Source organism: Ctenopharyngodon idella, chromosome 9 (genome assembly GCF_019924925.1).
Source record: "Ctenopharyngodon idella isolate HZGC_01 chromosome 9, HZGC01, whole genome shotgun sequence".
Classification (NCBI taxonomy): Eukaryota; Metazoa; Chordata; class Actinopteri; order Cypriniformes; family Xenocyprididae; genus Ctenopharyngodon; species Ctenopharyngodon idella.
Genome location: NC_067228.1, coordinates 7,990,233 through 8,015,253, shown reverse-complemented (window position 1 = coordinate 8,015,253; position 25,021 = coordinate 7,990,233). Strand labels below are relative to the sequence as shown.

General features: G+C 36.3%; 2 protein-coding genes across 3 annotated transcripts in view; both read right to left on the bottom strand.

The window, feature by feature from the left end:
• Nucleotides 1-16,531, bottom strand: part of calcrla (calcitonin receptor-like a) — a 32,855-nt gene extending 16,324 nt beyond the window's left edge. Inside the window, exon 1 of the mRNA XM_051906864.1 lies at nucleotides 15,605-16,531. The gene's annotated coding sequence lies outside the window, so the exon portion shown is untranslated. The remainder of the gene's footprint in view (nucleotides 1-15,604) is intronic.
• Nucleotides 16,532-16,787: 256 nt separating this feature from the next.
• tfpia (tissue factor pathway inhibitor a) overlaps nucleotides 16,788-25,021 on the bottom strand; it is a 35,477-nt gene continuing 27,243 nt past the window's right edge. For both annotated transcript variants that reach the window (XM_051906890.1, XM_051906891.1), the window contains exons 3-7: nucleotides 22,215-22,385; nucleotides 19,783-19,869; nucleotides 19,495-19,563; nucleotides 17,651-17,830; nucleotides 16,788-17,447 (exon numbers count right to left, since the gene is read on the bottom strand). In XM_051906890.1, the coding sequence (XP_051762850.1) occupies nucleotides 17,380-17,447; nucleotides 17,651-17,830; nucleotides 19,495-19,563; nucleotides 19,783-19,869; nucleotides 22,215-22,385 (575 nt within the window). In that variant the 3' untranslated portion in view covers nucleotides 16,788-17,379. The remainder of the gene's footprint in view (nucleotides 17,448-17,650; nucleotides 17,831-19,494; nucleotides 19,564-19,782; nucleotides 19,870-22,214; nucleotides 22,386-25,021) is intronic.

The following is a 25,021-nucleotide window of genomic DNA, read 5'->3' as shown; positions in this document are numbered from 1 at the left end:
GACTGTATTCAATTCAAGTCCACTATTATTTACTGTTATTAATTATACACTATTATTTATCCTACAACAAAGACAATATACACTTCAATTCAAAACTTTGGGGTCAGAAAGTTTTTTTTTTCTTTATTTATTCAGTAGCTGTATTCAGCAAGCATGCATTAAATTGATCAAAAATGACAGTAAAGACTTGTAATGTTACAAATCTATTTCTATTTCAAATAAATGCTGTTCTTTTGACCTTTCTATTCATCAAAGAATACTGAAAAAAAGTATCACAAAAATAAGTTTTCACAAACATATTAAACAGCACAACTGTTTTCAACATTGATATTAATAAGAAATGTTTTGTGAGCATTTTTTTTTTAAGGACGGTTTTTTTTAAATGCAGCCTTGGTGAGAAAAAAAAAAAAAAATCTTACTGACCCCAAAATTTTGAAGGGTAGTGTATATATTAAAGTGATTTAAACACTGTGTACTTGTGTATAGATTTGTAAGAAATCTTTCCTTACTGCTTATCGGCACTATTGTTTTGAATGCAGTTGAAGCTTGTAAACATCCTACAGTGACCAAAGGATGTTTACTTGCTGTCCAAGTTCCTTCTAAGCGTTCACAATTACCTTTTCCTATTTACAGAATAACCCAGGCTCGCTCAGAACTCCCACAGTGTGATCTGCGGCGATTAGACTTATCGCTCAGATACATGCTCGGCACAGACCCAGTGGCACATCTCTTGATGTAAATATGCCCCGCACACAAGTTGTATTAATCTCATTTCCATTAGAGATGCAAATGTAAACACTGCAACTGTGCACTCAAGATAAACACTCCTTAAAATATATTGAATTGAAATCCTAGAAAATGTGGGAACCGTGGACAAACCAGACAAATGAATCGTTCAGATGATTCTTTCAAAATATAATTCCAGAAACCCAAGCTCAGAGAATGTAATTTTCGGCTCCAGTCCGTCTACAGAACAACCCCCTGCTAGGTACTTTTATGGCACCCATGCTTCCTGACTGAAGGAAAGGTGGCAAACTTTTAAGCCATTTGTAGAAACCAAATGGTCGAAAAGACCTGTTTCTCTGAGTGACCTGTTTCTCTAAGTGACCTAACTTTACAGAAAAACCCACAGAGACTGTTTCTACAACTAAAACTGCATCGAATTGTTCCAAACAATTTGAAACTGACTTATCAAGCATCTTTCAACTACATAAATTTTATATCATGTCTACACATGCTACATGTGACCAGTTATGTTTTAGAACACCCACAACTCATGTAAATGTGATAACTATTGAATGGTTGAATGAAAGTATTTCTTGTTTGAAATGTATTTAAATCTCTAATTTATGTTCAAATAATGGCTTGAATGAAATCTGTGTAAAATGTATCATATTCCATTTAATAGAAATCATGTCTAAACGGTACTCTCTGCCGAGACCGGCAATTCCAGAGGCCCGAGGTAAACACTCAGTTTATGATTGGGGCGGAGAAAAGCCACCTTTGAAACAAGACGATACCTGATTGGTCAGAACTCCTCACAGAGGTGGGACAAACCCCTAAGTTTAAACAGTCACATCACAAGACTAGAACAAAAAACAAAGACTAGGGAAAAAAAACAAGACTAATCTGAAGACAGACAAGCAGCTCATTCAAGCCATCCAACTTTTACTCACTTTTCTTTTCTTTTACTGTAACTTTCTTTTCCGTTAAGTCTCATGTTCTAAGCAAGTTCTAAGTTAGGTTTCACCGCAAAGTTTAACCAATGACTTTTGCCACCTCAACTTTAAACTCCAGCCACTACAAGAGACTTCATTTCATCTGCCAGCACGCTCAAACATGATTGGTTTTTACCTAACCACAATCCAGACCTGAAAAGATCCTGCAACAAATCATCGACTCGGAAAAACCCTTCTCTCAGCCAAGAACGCCAACGAGGAGATTCCCATTTAAAGTTGACAAGCAAGTACCTGCAGATTCTAAAGCTGAACTGGTGCATTAAATTAATAATTCATGGTTCGTTCAGGTCAGGTCTTTTGAAGTGCATATTTTACTAGAAATCATGCTCATCATTTCATTCTCTCTTAAAACTCTTTCTCTCTCATTTCTTTTCTTTCTGCAACGTGTATGAATGTTTGTGTGTGTGTGTGTGTGTGTGTGTGTGCGTGTTTGTGTTAGATTAGTTTGTGTTAGAATAATCAATAAAGTCTCATGTAGATTTTAAAAGAAAGTGCCTTGTATTATGTGCTTGAAAATTTAATGTCTTAAACTGTCGATCTTGTTACTGAGCTATTAATTAGTGTTTTCACAATAGTTGGATATTCATATCCACTACAAGAGCTTATTATGGTCCGAGCGAATGAACGCTGGGCGATTCAGTTGCTCGGTCGTAAACTAAATGACTCTTTATAATTCCCTATAAATTAATTATTTCATTTGAGCTGATTTGTTCCTACAAAAATTGTCATTATTTACTTACCCTGATGTTATTACAAACTCATTTGCTGATATTTTTAAATGGAAAACCAAAGGGGAGTTTTTAAAGAATTTCACATAGATCCACTGGCAGATCATAGTGACCACAGCTATCAAGCTTCAAAAATGACAAAAAACACCATAGTGCCATAAAAGTGCTCTATATTCCCAGACTTTTGAAGTTGATAGCTAGCTGTGAGAGAAAAAAATCCTGTCTAGAACTATAGGATTTTTTTAGAACCAAAGGACAAGAGTTTTAAGAAAAGTTTGACAATTGACTGCATATTTCAAATGTAATTGATCTAAAAACACATGACCGTAATGCATTTTCTTTCCTGAGATGTATTATTTTAGTATTATTTAGTATATTTCTGTTTCTTTAGTACTTCAACTTATTTTATTTCAGTTAGTTGCCAATGCCTCACTTAAGTTTTTTTTTTTTTTTTTTTTTTTACGTTTCAGCTTTTCTTATACGTTTAAAAGATTAGTTCACTTTAACATGAAAATTAGCCCAAGCTTTACTCACCCTCAAGCCCTCCTAGGTGTATATGACTTTCTTCTTTCTGATGAACACAGTCAGAGTATATTAATAAATATCCTGACACATCCGAGCTTTATAATGGGATCAACAAGTATGAGCTGTTATGAAGTAAAATATCTAGCTTCCGCCAGACTGTCTTCCGTATTCAACTTACGAAGAAAGTGTAAAACGCTTACACTACATCCTACACCTTCCCTATTCAACTTACGGAAAAAAAAACTTAACTGACGTGACACCAGTTCCATTTTTTCCATAATTAGAATACGGAAGGCGGTCTGGCAGAAGCTAGATATTTTACTTCATAACTTGTTAAATATGGATATATTTTTTTTTTTACACAAACGCATCGCTTCACTTCAGAAGGCCTTTATTAACCCCCCAGAGATGTGTAGAATATGTTTATGATGGATGGATGTGGATGGAGACACTTTCTTCAGCTCATACTCATTGATCCTCGCTCACTGCCATTATAAAGCTTGGATGTGTCAGGATATTTATTAATATTTCTCTGATTGTGTTCATCAGAAAGAAGAAAGTCATATACACCTAGGATGGCTTGAGGGTGAGTAAAGCTTGGGCTAATTTTCATTTTAAAGTGAACTAATCCTTTAAGCTGTATTCTTTTATGTTTATAGCTTATCTGATCTTTTAGTTAACAGTAACAACACTGCTCCTAATTGCAACACATTCTTTCTTACAACTGCAACTCTTGTGTATTTCGGAAAATCTGCAACAAGACCATGTCCTAGAAAGCCAAAAGGGTAACAGCTGTCTTTGCACCAGACATTCCCAGCTGTAACCTGCCACCTGATTTTCACAAAACAGCCAAAAAAGCCCTCAGGTGCAGTTCACTCCTTCACACACTTACTCCACCCGTTTGTTTTGTCAAGGCACCTCAAACCCTCAGACGATCCTTTCATGTCATTACACTGTTGTTGATTTTTCTGTTATTTGCAGCTGATGTGTATTAGCTGAACATGAGGATGAAGCCAATATTGGCGCACAGCTTGCCTTGGGCACAAACAGATGTTAAGCTTTACGAAGCTAATCATAATGAAGTCATGCAGATGCTGGAGAACATGGCTTGCGATGCTGTCAGAGAGAAAGCTGCTCTGAAGTGTCTTGGAAGGTGGGTGGGTTGTAGCACAGGCCATTAGAAAATGCCAAGCTTTTACTTCCTCTGATTCCCGTGCCCTTTCACAGCCCTGCACAACTATCCGTCACATGCAACAACTCATACAGTACAACTATGGGGGAGTAATGGCTCTGATGGTAAACAGCGGCAGAATGTTTTTTTTTATACAATGAAATTTCTTTTTTTTCCCTTTAATTTGCATTTAAATAAAAGCACAGGCAAATAGCACAGGCTCAAACTTAAAAGAAAATACAAAAGAAATCGTATGTCATATGTTGAAATTTCATTGTGTTTGTGTTATTAGCATTAGTAATTTTCAATCACATTTATGTGCATTAACATCCTCGTCTCAAACAATACAGTAATTCAGTTGTTCTCAACTGGTTTTGATTTAGGTTTTGACTTAAGTATTTTAGATTTTTTTTTAGGTTTGGATGCCAAGTGGTGACCCAGCAAAGTAACAATATTGTTGCAAGTGTTGGCATGTTGGCAACTGTATAATTTTATTAACTTCTACTAGTTTAATAGATTCATTTTCTTCATAATTTTGTAGAGTTTGATTTGATGTCAACAAAAAAAAGTCAGAAGTGTTTTTGTGTTGTTAAAGATAAGAAGCCTCTAACTATTCGCAATTATACAGTACACTACCTTTCAAAGGTTTGGGGTTGGTAAGTTTTTTTTTTGTTCTTTTAATGTTTTTAAAAGAAGTCTTTTATGCTCACCAAGGTTGCATTTATTTGATCAAAAATACAATAAAAACAACTATTAAATAACTGTTTTCTATTTTAATCTATTTTAAAATGTAATTTATTCCTGTGATGCAGAGCTGAATTTTCAGCATCATTACTCCAGTCTTCATAATCACCAAAGTCCCTTTCAAGGAAAGTCTGTTCACTCGGCGGCCATATTTGCAACGCAGCTATTTCTGGCATCCAAGACCAAGTTCTATCTACTTGAATGTGGGAATCCTGAAATCTTAAAAACTGCTTGGTGAACTTCCAAATAAATTACGTTTTTCAAATCAGCAACAAAATCTGATATTAACTGTCCCATAAATGTTGTTTCTTATGCTCAAATAGCTTTAAATAGCTTATTTGTCAGGCTAGACGAGCCAATGCGCATGTGCAGTCCTATGCGCGAGTCTCAGGTTTCTATGGGAACCGGACCCTCTAATGGCAGCTACAGTGACGTAATGACTTTATCAATCAGCGATTAGCTCTTTTACTTAGAAGGCGGGACATATTCTCTCCCAGTTTCTCCCATTCATAACTAATAGGAGTGAACCGTCTTTCTATATCTATAGTCTTTGGTATCACATGATCCTTCAGAAATCATTCTAATGTGTTGATTTGGTGTGCAAGATTATCAATAAAATTAAAGATGATCAATAAACAATGCTGAAAGCAGTTGTGCAGCTTAATATTTTTGTGGAAACCATGAAGTTTTTTTCAGGATTCTTTGATGAGAAAGTTCAAAATAACTATATCTATTTGAAATAGAAATCTTTTGTAACAATGTAAAAGTCTTCACTGTCACTTTTGATCAATTTGCAATGGTATACTGCAGACACAAGCTTGTCATGTTTGTTTTCTATTAATTAAACGCAGGAAGGTTGTTTCAATGTCACGTTATGGTGGTTTCAACAATAGCAGCTAATGCAGTGACAATTTGAGGGATTATGTATACTTGAGCATCAGGTTCGTCTAGATAGCTACAGGATATTACAAAAGAGGGTGTGAAATCATACACTGTAACACAATCTGAGGAATATACAGTACCAGCACTGTAACTTAAAATAGAGCCAGAGAGTATGAAATGAAGCCTATAAAAAGTAGTAGAGCATTAAGCAAATAAGTATGCATGTTTTATTCAGCCTGAATACTACACCAGCATTTGTCAAATCAGGGCAGCAAATTGCTGTTATGAAACACAGCAAGTAACTACCTGGAAACATCTGCCAATGTTGATTCGTGGTAATGTGATCTGAACCACCCTTTTCCTGCCCCAGCGTAACACAGCTGAACACGCAAAACTACAGGGGCGACCATTATCCTCCAATGTGGCTACTGATACAAACAGCCCAAGGAGAACAGAAATAAAACAGGGTGGCAAAGCTGTTCATAAACAGTTACAAATATACACATTTAAAAATAAAGCCATCACAAGCTGCTCCAGAATAACACCTGCAGAGTAAATACATATTTTAAGCTATTTTAGGGCTCAATCCATAATCCATCCCCAAAGTGTTTCCACTGTTTGTCATAACTTGCTCTTAAGTGTCTGGATACAGATAAATGTTATGATACAAAATTGAAAACTATCATTTTGGAAATGCAGGGGTGAATTTACTAAACAGCTCAACTAGCTAATTGCTAAACAACTGATTTGCAGAATTTCTTTGGTGAATTGCATGTTAAACAACTCATAAATGCATGTAAATAAAGTGTTGCCAGCTGGCACAATTTAGATGTTAAGTGTTCTGCTGATAGCATATTGTAACTTTTAGTGTAAAACTGGTAGTGTTGGGGAAAGTTACTTTTAAAAGTAATGTTATTGTGGTACCCCCTAAAAAGTAACTAATTGCATTACTTAGTTACATTTAATGGAATGTAACGCATTACATTAATTTTTAGTTACGTTTTCTCACCTGGGCTTTTTATTAAGGAAAAAAAAAAATAAACAAAAGTTCTATTTTTGGCAAATGTGAAGGCCCATTCACATCAAACATGAGATAAATAAGCCGTTCAAGTCCAAATTTAGACATGCACTCGCAAACTTCCCTAAGCACTTCCCCTGAAGTGCGTTCAACTTCGTCAAGTGGCTGAGGGAAGTTTACTTTCACAGACCCTCGACCCCTCGATTTTGACCGTGGGAGTGAGTCTACGCAGTACACTTCAGGCAGAACCATAGACCAAAATGCACCATGATTGTGACGTCATAGCAAGTCGCGCTTAATTTACCCCCACAAGTGTATGATATTGGTGTTATTTTGACATTTAACCACGTTTAATACATGTAACTACCTTAAGCTTACTTTTTAACACAGTTATAGTTTATTGTATTGTTATCATTTTCGTTTGTGTATTTTTTTATATAAATATATGAATATATTCATATTTAATATTTGTTTATATTTAATTTTTTAACAGCCCAAGCATACATACGGGCCTATAAAATGGTGCGTAAAACAAATTTATAAGGAAAAAAATGTAAATAATAAATCAGCTCCATAGCAGATTCCAAGTGATTAAGGGCTTAGGGTGTTTCATTTAAACACATATCAAGGGTTCTGGCAGAAGTAGGCACTCGTTCAACATAAGCAATGACGTACATTCAAGTGAACGAGATGGAGGAAGTTAATGAGGGAAGGGTGCAAAAAAATTGGACTTAAATGCAGCCCAGCACAGCAATAAAAACAAAAAATGAAACACAAATGTTATGTTTAACTAAAGCCATTTTTGCTTAGTATTGTTGAATTGGATCATCGAATGCAAATACATTGGTTAATAAAGTGAGATAATAAAGTATATTTGTGTTATTTAACATTTAATTATTGCAGGTTTGAGTAATATTCAGAGTTTGCATGTCACTGTTTTTATTCATTTTGAGGAATACTGAATCTGTTTTTGTTTAAGTGAGATGATGCATGCTAACATTTAGTCTAGAACTCTAATAACCATCATGTTTACACAGCGCATACAACGCCTCTGCACTTACTCCTGATTTCTCTCGATATGGGGACAGGAGAGCTGTCAGTCAATAAATGGCAAAACAAAATGACTCAGATATTTTGTTGTAAATTTAAAAATAATGCGTTACCTAACTAGTTATTTAGAAAAAGTAATCTGATTATGTAACAGTTACGTAATCAGATTACTTTTTATGTGTTACCCACACATTGGCTTAAAAACACAGCTCTCTCTAGTTTACAATAAATGCATTATTCAAAGCATAAAATGCAGATGCCCGTATGCAAGATTATCACATAGCAGCTCCTGCAATGAAGAGAGATTTTTTTAATGAAACATTCCTCAAAGAAACCTGCAGATCAAGTACACTCTAAAAAATGCTGGGTTAAATACAACCCAAGTTGGGTTGTAAATGGACAAACCCAGTGACTGGTTGGGTTAAATGTTTGCCCAAGGTGCTGGGCAGTTTTATTTAACCTACTATTGTTTAAAATTACTATATGGCTGGCTCAAAATGAACCCAAAATTACATATAATTACTAGAGGCAACAATAATAATCAAAAGGTGAACATTTATTAATAAGCAATTTAATAAATGTTTAATTATTATTCATTAAACTTATTATTAAATGATAATTTATTAAACATATTAATAAATGTTCATTTCCAACACATTTTGGGTTCATTTTAAGCAAGCAATACAGTAATTTTTTAAACAATAGTTGAGTTAAAATAAAAAAACTCCCCAGCAGGTTGGGCAAATACTTAACCCAACCGCTAGGTTAAAACAACCCAGTCACTGGGTTTGTCCATTTTCAACCCAACTTGGGTTGTTTTGGGTTGTTTAACCTAGTATTTTTTAGAGTGTAACAGCACAAATAAATAAAAAAATAATAGTTTATAAAAATATTTAAATACCCCCAGTGCGTTTCAGTGCATTTAGCATTTGGTTGAGTCATTTATGCCTCGTTCAGACTGTCAGTCCAAATCTGATTTTTGTGCATATCCGATTGAAATCCGATCAGATTTAGCAATGAAATGCGATTTTTACAAATCTATAATTCAAATCTACAAATCAAATTTTACAAAGCTATATGTGGTTTGAAATCCTATTCAAATCGCATTTCTGGAAATCCATTTCAGTCTGACTGCTCTGATCGGATTTCGCGTGGTTTATGTGACTTTCTCACGCAACGTAAAACGTATACATCAGACGTTGTTATAGGAAACATGCTGAAAGATGCTGCAGAAACAAGGATGTGTTGTTGCAAAGTCCCGGACGAGCAGAAATTAGCAATAGGCTATAACTGAGACATGTTTTGAGACCGACGGAGACGACAGCACGGAATAAAGCCGCTCATACCAGCCTCCTATGTTTCTGCCATTGCCTCATCATAACGCAGTAGTCCAGCACCGGCGGCTACACGTTGTCATGATGTAACTAAGAAAACATCTGTATTGCAAACCCCTCCATGTTGCGGTTGTTGTTGTTGTTTTTGCCGTATACCTACCAACGCAACGTCATTGCCATAGAAACCAATGCAGATATTCCGGAAAACGAAAAAGCGAAATGGACACACACAATCAGATCTGAACAGTTGCGACACACAGTGTGGACGTCAATAATTTTAGATCAGATTCCAATCGGATACACAAATAATCGGATTTGGACTGACATTCTGAACGAGGCTTTAGTGAATTTCCAATATGATCATTTTCAATTTTTCCATCATTTAATTTGTGCTGTTACTTGCTTTGCGTAATTTTTTTGGTGAATTGGATGCTAAACAACACAGAAAATGCATGTAAATGCATCAGCTGACACGATTCAGATATTCAAGTGTTCAGCTGACAGCATATTGTAACTTTTAGTGTTTAAAATCGGCTAAGAACATCCTGTGAAAAATACAGCTGCTAAAAACACATTTCTCTCTCGTTTACAGAAAATGCATTATTTAAAGCATGCACCGCAGATGCCCATATTCAAGATAATCACATAGCAGCTCCTGCAATGAAAAAAGTTTTTTGTTTAATGAAGCATGCAGGACTAAAAAACAACTGATTTTGCATATTCTGCAGTAACAGGCTTGTTCCAATAAATCAAAAGGACAGAATACGTCTCCTTATTTCACATGGCATTTTTTTTTTTAGAATACATAAACAAATTGAAGAGACAATTAGGACTTTCTCAAACCACAGAGACAGAACCTCTAGCCTCCTTTGATAGTGATTCCAGCAACCAAAATTATAATCTACTTCATCGCTTGGAAATCTGACCAATCACATGCAAATGCATCCCTAATGTATTAAAACGACAGCTGAAAAAGCTCAGGGGAAGCATTAGAGAAGCACTGTGTTCAAGATTCCCAAAGCTGTCCTGCTGTGTCTAGCATTTAAAACCACTTCCTCTGCAGACCATTATTTGGGACCATGAGTTCTGCCTCTGCAGGCCACCAGTCTGCGCTCCCAGGATTCCTCTGAGCCATGGAAATAAAACTAGGAACCTGATCATATTCACCCCTATTTTTAAACCTGCAGACCTTCAGCCTGTACCCTCTAGGACTATAGAAGGCATGTGAAAGGTCCTGAACTTGAACTTCAGGAGACTTTGCTGCTTATGGGAGAGAACGGCATCGGAGCGTTCGCACGGAAGGCTGCGGCCCAATGAGTTATGCAACTCAGGTAACACTTTCGGCAAGCTCCGTGAGGAGCAAACAAAAGTGGGAAACTAAGGGGAGGAGGTGAGTGTTAAAATTAGAAGAGGAAGATCCGGTTCCACTTGGTGCTCCTAAATCATTCTGAGAAAAATTCAATCCCACTTTAAAGGAAGTGTTTGGCAGACACATGATAACCAAACTGACCCACTTGGAAGTGGGTGGGCTTTGATTCATCCACATGCATTCCCAGGATCCCCCGCACTCCCAAGTGGTGGCAGAGGCCAGTAAATCTTAAAGCCACTGCCCGCCAACGGCAGTTTGTTTACTGTGTATCAGCGTTAAACACTCATTCCGAAGGTCCGTCTATATTTCCAATGTTCGGCAACCCACACAAGCCCTTCATCTCTAGGGTCCATTTTTAAAAATACTACAGCCTCATTCACTCTGTGTCATCAGCTACATGTATAGCCATGATTAATCATACTGCAGGACAAACCTGGCTGCCAGTATTCATAGGAATATTCACATAATGCTGTTATTTGAAGGCCTGTATATAGCGAACCATAACTAATATCTAGAGTGGACGTGGCCAATAGCTGATTTAATGCCAAAATACAAAGTGGTTCAAAAGTCTGAGAAGCACATCTATTTTGAATTTTTATATATAAAATTATATATATTATAGTCATATATATATATATATATATATATATATATACACACATATATATGTATGTGTGTATATATATATATATATATATATATATATATATATATATATATGAAGAGTATATACACTGTATTGCCAAAAGTATTAGGACACCCCTACAAAACATTGAATTCAGGTGTTCCAATCACTTCCATGGCCACAGGTGTATAAAATCAAGCACCTAGGCATGCAGACTGCTTCTACACACATTTGTGAAAGAATGGGTCGCTCTCAGGAGCTCAGGAATTCGAGCGTGGTACCGTGATAGGTTGCACCTCTGCAATAAATCCATTCGTGAATTTTCCTAACTACTAAATATTCCACGGTCAACTGTTAGTGGTATCATAACAAAGTGGAAGCAATTAGGAACAACAGCAACTCAGCCACGAAGTGGTAGGCCACGTAAAATCACAGAGCGGGGTCAGCGCATGCTGAGGCGCACAGTGTGCAGAAGTCGCCAACTTTCTGCAGAATCAATAGCTACAGACCTCCAAACTTCGTGTGGCCTTCAGATTAGCTCAAGAACAGTGCGTAGAGAGCTTCATGGAATGGGTTTCCATGGCTGAGGAGCTGCATCCAAGCCTTACATCACCAAGTGCAATGCAAAGCGTCAAATACAGTGGTGTAAAGCACGCCACCACTGGACTCTAGAGCAGTGGAGACGTGTTCTCTGGAGTGACGAATCATGCTTCTCTGTCTGGCAATCCAATGGACGAGTCTGGGTTTGGTGGTTGCTAGGAGAACGGTACTTGCCTGACTGCATTGTGCCAAGTGTAAAGTTTGGTGAAGGGGGGATTATGGTGTGGGGTTGTTTTTTAGGGGTTGGGCTTGGCCCCTTAGTTCCAGTGAAAGGAACACTTAATGCTTCAGCATACCAAGACATTTTGGACAATTTCATGCTCCCAACTTTGAGGAAACAGTTTGGGGATGGCCCCTTCCTGTTCCAACATGACTGTGCACCAGTGCACAAAGCAAGGTCCATATAGACAGGGATGAGCGAGTTTGGTGTGGAGGAACTTGACTGGCCTGCACAGAGTCCTGACCTCCACCCGATGGAACACCTCGGGGATGAATCAGAACGGAGACCGCGAGCCCTTCTCATCCAACATCACTGCCTGACCTCACAAATGCGCTTCTAGAAGAATGGTCAAAAATTCCCATAAACACACTCCTAAACCTTGTGGAAAGCCTCCCCAGAAGAGTTGAGGCTGTTATAGCTGCAAAGGGTTGGCCAACTCCATATTAAACCCCACGGATTAAGAATGGGATGTCATTAAAGTTCATGTGCACGTAAAGGCAGGCGTCCCAAAACTTTTGGCAATATAGTGTATATATACATAATATTTACGTATATATATATAGACACACACATGCACACACTTTATACATATAGTTTTTGAAAGAAGTCTCTTATGCTGACCAAGGATGCCTTTATTGTATCAAAAATACAGTAAAACAGTAATATTGTGATTAATAATTAATAATTAAGTTATTAATTATCAGTATTGATGTTTTTGCCGCTTAATATTTTTTTAGAAACCGTGATACATTTTCTTTTCACATTCTCTGATGAATAGAAAGTTCAATGAACAACAATTATTTGAAATAGAAATATTTTGTAACATTTGTAAATGTCTTTACTGTCACTTTTGATCAATTTAACGCATCCTTGCTGAATAAATGTATTATTATTATTATTAAATCTTTCTTACCCCAAACTTTTGAATGATAGTGTAACACAATTTAAAAAAAATAAATAAATTAAGCAGCACATTTGTTTTCAACATTAAAGATAATAAGAAATGTTTCTTGAGCAGCAAATCAGCATAAATCAGCACATTTTGTAGGCTCACATGACACTGAAGACTGGAGTAATGATGCTGAAAATAATCCCAGGAATAAATTACACTTTAAAATATACTGAAATAAAAAGCAGTTGTTTTAAATTGCAATAATATTTCACAATATCGCTGTTTTTACTGTATTTTTGATTAAATAAATGCAGTATGGTGAGCATAAGAGACTTTCTTTTGATCGTTCAAACTATCTGTGTATATAGCAGACAGATATTTCATGAGGTTATACCATGCATCTCTTTAACAAGGATTACAAAATAAACATCACTGACTTTGTGTTTGATGCTAGGTGATAATACTGATTGTGAGTGAAATAGAAATGATGGAAATAACAGCTAGAGAGCCGGTTGCAATAAAAGGCTTGCTGCAATTCAGCGCATATAAAATCTAATGAATCTAGAGAGAGGAAATGAAATGGTCCTATTAGCCTGACGCAGTTTAATGCCTGAAACAAGACACTGAATCCCTGACTGTAATAAATCTTTTTTTTTTTTTACATTGAAGCATCTAATCATGAACACTGGCACCGCTGTTAATAAAAAAACATGACCTGTCTCACAGTGGAGAAAACATTTACTTTGCAAATGCTCAGGGGTGTTTTGAGTTCACATGCATCTAATTATGTGACCAGTGTGCACAAATTCTATTAATCCAACCAGTGGGACTTTTTTACTTATAGTACAGGACTGTGATAGCTATATTTGCAATTAAACATTCTGGCATTGTTTACTGTTCGCTCTCCACGTTTCCGTGACGGAGGTAAGGGGTGAACCATGGTAATGGCACAGTAACTGAATGCTATGTCGCCAGGGCAGGAACACAGCTTTGTTCTACTGACATTAAATCCTCCTTGAAAGCAGTACTCAACCCTGACAAACACATGCATGCTTTGGGGCTCTGCATTGAGAAGCACATAAAAGGCTCTCAAACGGCGAGGCTAAATAATTGATTCCCTTTTAAAAGCATAATCTATGCTCTTTAACGTATTCTGTGTGTGGATTAATTGGCTTTCCGTGATCTAAGTAGAAAATCCTCCTTCATTAGGTCCCTTTGCCAGCTCGCATCCCCAGAGACGAACAGTCACTTTTAATTTCGCAACCTATGCAGCTGAATCCGTAGAACAAATTGTTCATACCTCAGCAATATAGTCACGCTTGTCCATGTAAAACTCGCCACCATTATGCTGGAATGTGATTGCCAGAGCTATGCCATTGCTAAAGTGGTTTACCACACTTCTGTGCAGTTACTAGAGTATTCAGAGTGATTACTATGGCATTGCTAGGTGACTGCTAGTGTGTTCTGGTTGGTCTATGAAAGCTGCATGATTTAAGGTATTATTTAAACCAATAGCACAAACTGTGCAGCATTAGTTAGTTACGCTCCAAAGTTTAATTTTTACATTAAGAAATTTGTTCAAATCCCTAAGCTCAAGTATGAGTAATAATAATTGATGCTTGCATTAACAATTTTTTGAGATTAGAGAGCCAAGCAACAGAGATGAGACAGAATTTCAATGAAATATCTTAGGAAGATACTGCATGTCAAACGGAGACGGTGTCATTGCATCATATGAGCTAAATATGAAAAGATCATTTTAGCAATCTATCCCCCATCGGCTCCACAGTATTTCACCACATGCAAGCGGGCTGCTTTTGTAACCATGTGGCACAAATACCAAGGCTATCTGTTGGCTATTATTTATCACAATTTTCCTCCACAATTTTCCTCCTTAGAGAGACTGTCAGGCCCCTTCTGTCAGAAGTGTGGTTAGGTGTCAACAGATCTTGGTATTTCTAGTTACTTCATGATCTTGGTATTTTATCTTCTCAGTTCCTGGCACTGATGGGTAGGCTATAAGGTTTTGGAATAATGATTAAGTATAATAATAAGAGGTACAGTCCTAAGATTGCATGGAAAATAAATATGTTTACAATGCCCCAAATAATTACTAGTAAATCTACATTCAGTTAAGGTTTGCCATATAAAAAAAATCAAACTTAAAGTGGATTTACCTTAGGTATTGTGTAATAGTAATGACATTTCTCACTTTTTGTCGATAACTCTTGGATTTGCTAAGTAATCTGGCAGTCAACATTATTTGGGGGGGAAAAAATGGAAGAACCATTGGTATGCTGGTATTTAAAGCAGTACAGACATTATAAATTATTATAGTTTGAACCTATAAATACAAAAAAAAAAAAAAAAAAAGATCAATTTGTTGGTGCAATACAGTTTCGGTCGTTCTAATACACAAGCACAGATGTGCCCACACTCACATATCTCATCTCTTTAACGAGAGTTATTAAATTACCGGAACACAAGAGCCAATATCTGAACGACATTTCAGTCCAATAGACAAACTCGCCGTTTATTTCTCAGTTTGAAGCTCTTATTAATTCATAAGAAGTCTGAGAGTCTGTTAAGTCAGCAATTGTTATAACATGACAGCCGGTTGACTGGAGAGGCTCCAGCAGCACTAAATTAATTCCCTGTCCATATATATAATTTACTAGTCGTTCGTCCGTATCAAGCATTTTCTTACCTGTAGATTAAATCCAAGGTGGTCTGGAGAGGTTCAGATAAAAACGAACGCGCCTTCTTGTTATTTAAAAACATAAACAGTCATTACTTTCCTTTGCGACGTCACGGTGGCATGAAACGATGTACAATATCACAGCGCGAGATGAAAGAGCGCGCGAGACGCGGGAGCGTGTGAATGACGACGGCTGTCAGGCTGTACGATATTCAGTGTAGTGGCTTCCTGTTACATCATCACTGCTTATCCCCGCCTCAATGGCACATTGAGCTTTCCTTACACTGTTTGCTTTTTTGTCATTTAAAATCATAAGATATAACATAATATATATTATTAGTGTATTCAAACAATTCTAGCTTCTAAAAACTCTACAGACGCCTGTGAGCCTTTTCTTTATATTTTTATTATGTGCTGAATACCTTGTTTTTTTTTTTTTTCTTAATGTATATTACATTTTATGTAGCGTTTTCAAGTTTTATGTCGATTTGATGATGGGATATTTGTGGACACAGTAATTCATTTAGGTAATGTGTCCTCCTTGTTACACGTTACATATACTTACTGTAGTAATAACAGTAAATTATGCATAATTACAGGCACCTAACTATAAACCAAGCCCCAATCCTAACGTTAACTCTATAGTAAGTACATGTTGTTAATTAATATCACTCAGTACTTACATGTATAATTACACTGGAACAAGGACACCTTAACATAAAGTGTAACCTTAAATTATATTTAAAAATTTTATATTCTCATTTCGGAGTAAAAAGTTAGACCCTTTGGGAAAGATGACCCCCATCTTATGACAGTTTCACAGAACAATATGTACACACTAAGTACATTGTATCAAATGCTTTAAATTTTAATAAAGTTCATAAAAGTTAAAGATACCTTATGTAAAGTGGGACAGAAAAACTTCACCAGTCAATAATGAAAGATCATTCAAATATAAGTGTTTAAAAAGAGTGCAGGTAAATGTATATTAACAACTGGGTGGTAGTGGGTTTGCAAAATGTCTTCTCAAGAGCAACAGCTCCATCTTGTGTGGAAAACAGCAATTTTTTAACATACCTATCATCAAGAAGTTTTAAAATACTTTTCATGAAGGAATCGCTGGTACTTTATTGGTAGTTTAAATTATGCAGCCAAAGAGAGGTAAGAGATGTTCTTAGTGATGATCTGTTGGTCACATTTAGTATATTTTATTATAAAATTTAAGGTTTTTTTTAATGTTAGACTCGAGGGTTTATCACTGTGTCCTGGATAAAAGAGTTATTTTCCTCTAGTCATTACATACAAACAGTGGCATAAGTTCAAGACAGTGCAAGGGCAGAAAAGGAAACATTTTGGAGTGTACTGTATAAACATGATAAAAAGACAAAGAATTAGTATGTTTAAACATTGAGAACAATTTAGAATCCTGAGCAAATACTTATAACAGCCATAAATACTCAGTGTTAAATAGATCCATAAGCAGCATTGTGAAAAAATGATGAGTAATTTATAATATAAAAGTTAATGAGTCCTTTAGTATATAAATTTGTCCTTTCTTCCCCATAAAACGATATAGAGAAGAAAATTATGTTTGACATACACAGAATGTCTTCATATATGAAGCCAAGATTAAAATCCATTAACTGTGGTAATTATATACATGCTAATAATGTGTGGATCAGCAAGGTACAAGTACATTGCTGCTGTCTCTTATTTTCTCAACCACAATCACCAAAGGTGCATAAAAGAGAGGTTTAGGATTTGGTATCATGAAAATGTATGTCCTAGACAGATCGGAATAAGATATTCGAGTTCCTCGTCTTTATCCGTATTTGCTTTCTCCGGACGTGATCTGAAAAAGAAACATTGAACATAGAGAATCAACAATACACATAAATCTTGCTTTACTTTTCTTGTGGTCCACCCTAATGGAAGCCAAGTTTTTATTTTTACTCTGTATCTTTGAGCATGCATCATCATCATTATTGACACTAAACTACACAGTTATTATAATATTAAACCCTCCAAAATAAACAAAGGCTGCAGGAAACACACCTTTCATGCACATTTTAATGCAGTGTCTCTTGTGGACAAAGTTGTTTTTGTTGCCTCCACAGCCACTGTAGCGAAACGCCTGGCATCTCCCAGTCCTGGGGATGTACACGTATCTCCTCTCAAAGCCGTCACAATCGCCCCGATCGACCGGACTGAAGCAGATGTCTGGGATATTGAACTCTGAAATACAATAACAATGTATTGACATTATCACTAGCAGTTTAAAATACACACACATGCATGTTCCACTGAGACAAAACCCATAATAATATGACATAATACAGTATTACATAAAAATAATAGAGGTACATTATCTCAAAAAGCTAAAATATAATTGACATTAGAGTGCCCCTATTATGCTTTTTCAGATATTGCCTTTCATGAAGTGTGTAATATAAATGTTTGTGAATGTAAAATGTCTTTACATTTAAAGATCAAAGTGCATGATACATGAAATTATTGTCTCCCAAAAGAAAGAACCGATTCTGGACCGCCTAAAACGAGTCGTCAGTAATTCCAATCTTACTTCTTGCACAAACCTATATAGGTTTGTAACAAATTTGCATAATACCAGCATATGGTCTTCATTAGCTGCCCGTGAAGAATGCAGAGGAGGGAGCAAAACAAAACACCAGTCATGAATTAGAAGTCTAAAATGAGAATTTTTATGGAGAAATGTTGGAGGATTTCGATATAAGAGAAGAGGAGCCCTATTTGTTTGAACAGCGAGTCTAAGCTTACGCTACTCCTACATCGCATCAGGGTTTACTCTTTTGGCGTAAGTCGACGTGCTTACAGCCGTGTGCCAGAAGCCAATTATTTAAGTTTTTAGGATATTTTTCTAACACAAATGCATCGGTTCGCTACAGAAGGCCTTTATTAACCCCCAGGAGCTGTGTGGTTATCTTTTATGACGGATGGATGCACTTTTTTGGGCTTCAAAATCTCATCCTCTATTTACTGCCATTATAAACCTTGGGAGAGCATTATTTAATATAACTCTGATTGTATTCATCTGAAAGAAGATAGTCATATACACCTAGAATGGCTTGAAGGTGAGTAAATCATGGGGTAATTTTCATTTTTGGGTAAATTAACCCTTTAAGGTCACAGTAATCTTGACTTGACTTGATATAACTTATCCACTAGATGGCAGTAAAATCTAAGCATCATCCTTCAATGGCACCACAGAGAATTTGGACATCACCCTTCTAACCCATAATCAATTACTGTAATTAATTAGCAGTTGCTTTTAACCCAAAATGTCAATTGCAAATAATAAAATAGTAAAACAGACCACTGACAGGATGGTTTATTTTAAACATGGTAATTCACTTATTATACTTCATTAACCACAGGCAAATGTGGATAAAATAAATAGCTCCCATTAACACGTTGTAACCATGTAAATACATTAAATTGCAAGTGTTTAATAGTTTGTTTCAATTTCACCTTTAAGAGCCCACATGCAAGAAGAAAATATAGTTGAACACAAAATATACTTGCAATTACAGACACTGAAATTCATTTTTTACATTTCAAAACTGAGGGTTAATATTATAAAAAAAATCACATATTTGACTGTGAATTTTGTGTCTCAGTGTGTGCTATCTCTGTGCCAGACTGGGATGTCATGAGCCCTGGGGCTGTGGTGCAGAGAGCAGCTCTTAACTGTCAAAATAAGCAGAAGGAGGCAGAAAAAATGGCTGCTACGCTGCCCTCTGGACTCAGACAAACAGACTGTCTGACATGAAAGCACAGCTGTCTTGAACCCTCTGCCTTCACATCCACAGCTAATGTATGTGTGTGTGTGTGTGTGTGTGTGAGAGATGTGTGACTCTCACCTGGTTCCTGTGCAGCTGGTTTGGGCACTCTTTGCAGTGGCAAATGTGATGCAAGCAAATGAGCATCATCTAAAAATAACCAAACACTTAGTGAATCACAGAAAAGATTCATATAAAAGTTTTTGTTTGATCCCTAGAAGGTGTCAGTATAAAGTATAACATTCCAACAATAATCAAAAACAAACAAAAGATGGCTTAGGGCACCTTTAAAAACAGATCATTGTAACATCCAGTACAAATAAAAAGGTTTTCTGACATTATCAAAAAGCAGGTTGTGTTTCATCTCACCATGTTTAGGGGGAGGTTCTGTCCTGGGTTTTGGTTCCTTCTCCTCTGGTTTTAATGGAGAATTTTTTTCCTTGTGGTTTGAACTAGCTAAAAAGGAGGAAACAAAGTGAAAACATCATATTTGTTATCCGTTTGTTATAGTTTTTTTAGGTAGCACTAACATGCACCATTAATACGTTTCCTGTCTGTCTGTTTATCTAGGTTTAGTGCTTCTATATTTAAACATATGCTTATTAACAACTAACTATTCAGTGCTTGGCACCATTTAAGTCGAGAAGGTACAAACATTATTTGCACACTTCTTTTAGAACTTAAAGGGTTAGTTCACCCAAAAATTAAATTTCTGTCATTAATTACTCACCCTTATGTCGTCCCACACCCGTAAGACCTTCGTTCATCTTCGGAACACAAATTAAGATTTTTTTTAATGAAATCAGAGAGGTATATGACATAGACAGCAATTTAACCACCACTTTCAAGGTCCAGAAAGCTACTAAAGAAATCGTTAAAACAGCCGACGTGACTGCAGTGGTTCAACCTTAATGTTATGAAGCGACGAGAATACTTTTTGTGCGCAAAAACAAAACAAAAATAACGACTTTATTCAGCAATATCTACACCAGAACGCAGGCTCAGTATTGGCAGAGGCTGTTCACGTGAGCAGCATGACGCATTCGCAGGAGCCAGCCAATAATGAGTCAGCATTCTGACGTAAAACCTGGAAGCACTGGACGTAAACAAAAGCGTATGAGAATGACACAGAAGAGAAGATTTTGTTGAATAAAGTTATTTTTGTTTTGTTTTTGTGCACAAAAAGTATTCTCGCCGCTTCATAACATTAAGGTTGAACCACTGTAGGTCACGTCGACTGTTTTAACGATTTCTTTAGTACCTTTCTGGATCTTGAACGTGTTGATTATATTGCTGTCTATGGAGGAGTCAGATACCTCTCGGATTTCATCAAAAATATCTTAATTTGTGTTCTGAAGATGAACGAAGGTCTTGCGGTTGTGGGTGAACTAACCCTTTAAATTCTATGATCTCTCTGGCTTTGCATTCTCTTCACATGACTCTTCATTTTTAATTTTGTTCAGTGTTTTTCAACATGAGGAAAGTAGTGAAGCATTTTGTATTTTGTTTCATTTTAGTGGCCCTTTTAGGAAATTTAGGACACCTAGAGATTAAAGGTGCAGTAAGCGATTTCTGAGAAGCGCTGTTGAAACTGGATCAGACCGAGCACCACAACACAATTGTAGCCAATCAGCAGTAGGGGGCGTGTCCACTCATGATGGGGGAGGAGAGAGACTGAGCAAGAGGGGTATTTGAAGAGGCTGTAGAAAGAGAGATGGCTGAGAGACATTACAAAAGAGTCAAGGTCAGAGGAATATCACTGGGGAAAAAAAGGGTTATGATCTGGCAAGAGCTTTAGGACCCACGATAATATTAGAAAAGCTTTCCAGTGCTGGAGAGACCTAAGTGGGAAGGCCTGAAAATGGACACCGAAGTCGCATTGTTTCTGCTTCATATGTGAGTAACATTGGTTTTGCTATGTTTCACAGAACCAACATATGCTGCTGTTGTAATTTTAGCTAAAACAGAACAGTTTTGAGTGTTGTGGGGTTTGTGAAGCTGGTGTGCTGCTGACAGCTCTTGCTTGTATATACTCTTGTCTTCTGTACTGTATGTTCATTTTTTGTTCCTCCTTGTCATTCCTTCGCCATCTTCACTTTATTTTTTCATGAAGCATTATTTAGCTTCGCTTTAGCTTTTATAAAGAGACATCCACTCTTGTGTTGCGTATTCCTGCATTTGGGGGCGGAGCAATGATGGGTTGATTTCAAATATTAGCAGTGTTTCTCAGAAATTGCTTACTGCACCTTTAAATAGGGTATATATGTTATGAGGAACAGTCATCTAAACAAAAATCCAATTGTAGTAAACAAAGAAACATTTATGCGTCCACCCTGGGGTTACCTTATAGTTTTGTTAAAAGGTTTTTTGTTTGTCAATTTTTTTCCCCCACCATAAACAAGCTGCTGTCCCTTTAAGACATCTGTGTAAACACCCTGTTCACATGTGAAATAAGATACAGTGCTGTGCTGCTCTAACACACAAACTGTCTGGTCCAATATACTGTAACAGCCCTATCCTTCAAGTACAATTTGATTCCTAAAGATATAATTTTCTACAATTACAGTTCTGCACTGATTTTGACGGTTAAAATTACTGCCAAAAAATAGAATGCAACCAGCTGAATTTGTGTCTAAATTAAAAGTGCTAACTGTACTATGGAATGAAGGTTATAGAGATCAGAATACTAAAGGGATGTAACCTTTGTCATGCAGATGAATTTAATTACAGGACTTGTACAAAAACAATATGTTATTATTGAAAATTGCAGAGAAGAGAAATGTTTTGTTGCTGGTACATACGTAGACATCTCTCATGGCAATCTCTTACGGTCCTAAAGTTGTTGGCATTCCCAAAGCAGCCACCATAAAAGAATCGTTTGCATTCCTGGCTCTTGAAATCAAAAAAATAACGAGGCACCAGTCCTCGACATGGCCCCGGCTCATCCTCCAGACGACATGGACTCTTATCCTCTAAAAAAACAACAACAGCAAAAAGACAGACCATAAATCATGTGTTCCAATATTTAAAGCCACATTTTCATTAATTTCAGTCTTGGACAGTGTTTTTGTTTTGAAAATATATTTAAAATATATATGATCATGAGAAACATGTGCTTGATAAACATGAGCTGTAATAACTACACCTTCTGGCTGCATAAAGCCATGAATTGACATAAGATTTATTTTTGCAAGTAATATAGAAATTGTGAACATTTCACCATCTTATAGTAGCTATTTTACCAGTGCCTGATTTTTCGAGGTCTCTTCATTGAAATTAATATTTGTCCCTGTTTGCTACCTTTAATTTTACAGCTCTGGATAGTCACTTACAGCACTTATAAGATAATTAAAAGTTTGAGAAACTGCCTTCACTAAATGTTTAAAAAAAAAAAAAGGCATTCATTTGTCCATTATTTTTATGCAAGATTTTACAATGAGAACACAGGAAATATTTGCACAACATATAAACTATGGCATATTAATATGTATATTGAGCGTTTCATGATTAATCTAGACAAATATTGGAATTGAATATTAAAGCAGCGGCTTTCAGCAGAACCAGTTTGACCGTTGCCTTAACAGATCCGCTGGCCATAAGCCACAAACAGGCTGGAGTGATTGATATATTTTAGCTCAATCTATAGCACATACCCTGTTGATAAATTAATGGCTGGATTCCAAAGTTCCACAGATTAAAAAAATCACTTAATTTCCAGCCACGTTTTTGCCCCGTAATGCAGAATTTATTTATGGCTGCTGCTAATTAAAATATTTCACTTAAGTGGCAATTCATCATGAAGAAAGGCAGCTTTAATCAGCTAGGAGAAATCATCAGGGTATTTTGTTTTTCTCTCTTCTTTCGGATAAATCGGATTTAGAGAGAACGGTGAGTTGCACAAACCTAATCATAAACATCACATAGTAACTATACAGATTGAAGCAGGCTGTTGATTTTGGATATAATTCAATGTTAATTGCAGTGTCACTTAGGCTACTGCATGAAAGTGGTTAAAATGTGATTAGAATCAGGGCAAAATCAAAAACAAAAACAACAACATATATATACAGGGCCTAAAACTTTTTACCACACCTGCCAATGGCAAGTGACTTGAGAAAATTTACCGGCCATAAATATTTTTGACCATCCATTTTGCAAAAACAGGCAGTTGTGACACCAAAATTTAGATACCAGTGCAAATTCACAATTTTTCAGGTACAGAAATGTAATAAAGTAATCAAATTTAAAACAATCACTGCATAGTCTTCACTGTATAAAATAAACGTATATTAATCCTTATTAACATTTAAACAGTTATTCAGATAAGAGCAGTGAGTGACTTTCTCTTTGTCTTTTGTTATTTGATTAACATTAACGACACAGACAGCAGCAGGATTATTAGGCTGCTGTCACTTTAAGACCTGTACATGCGTTTTCGTTCTCATTCACTTAAGACATAACCGACTATGTTTACTAGGATACTTTGTGCGAATTTGTCCTTTCAAGCGCAAGAAGATATGAAAGAGAGCTCAATTCAGTATTCGCACGATATGAGACACTGCTTTCTGAACACGTGTTTCGGATGTTTGCGCACAGAAAACTTCCCACAGCGTGTGAGAAACGAATTGAGTTCCCTTTTGTGACGACGCAGCACTGTTCAGAGCATCATTCATGCATGAACATTGCATTGTTAGGATTCATAAAAATGTTACCGGCCAACTGGCGATTGACACCGTTTCATATACTCACCAATGCTGTTTTTTAATCATATTCATTTTAGGCCCTGTATATCCTTACTGTTTTTCCTGTATGTATGTGCGTGTGTGTGTGTGTTCTGCAGAAGAAATAAAGTCTTACATGTTTGAAACATGAGAGTAAAGGTCCGTTCACACCAAGAATAACTATAAAGATAAAGATAACAATAAAGATATAGTTCTAAAAATCGTTCTAAATATAAAAGAACAGCACTATCCACACCACAGCTATAACTAAAACAATATATAGAAATATATTGGGACAGTCAATCAGAATCCATTCTAATTTAAGGGCTCGCACATTTAAAATGGCACACGACACTGCAGAGAAGTTAATCGCTGAGGTCCAGAAAAAGCCACCACTGTTTGACAAGGCAACCTCATTTTCAATGATTCTTTAAAGAAAATGGATATATGGAAAACAATCAGTCATACATTTGGAATAGTGAGAAGTATTAATGATGAGATCATTATTCCAGGCTAGCAAACATAAAATTACCTCAGGTATACAGCGCTATGTCGACAACATTGTCTTGCTTCCTTTGAAGTTGCAGTGAAAAAGAATAGGCGTTGTTTTATTCCACTATATTAACTTCGTCAGCTAAATTCACTGTTAAATTAGATCAATTACACTAGATATTCACTGGAAACATAGCATGCTGAGGATATCTTCTGGTTAAAGCCATGTAAATGCAACAAGAACAGCAAAAATGAGTTGTACACACTTTGAAACCGCAGCGCGTGATCTTACAATAAACAGACCGTTATCGTTCGTTGGTGTGGAAGTTATCGTTATAGTTATCTTTATAGTTATCGTTCTTGGTGTGAACGGGCCTTGAGAGTGAGTAAATAAT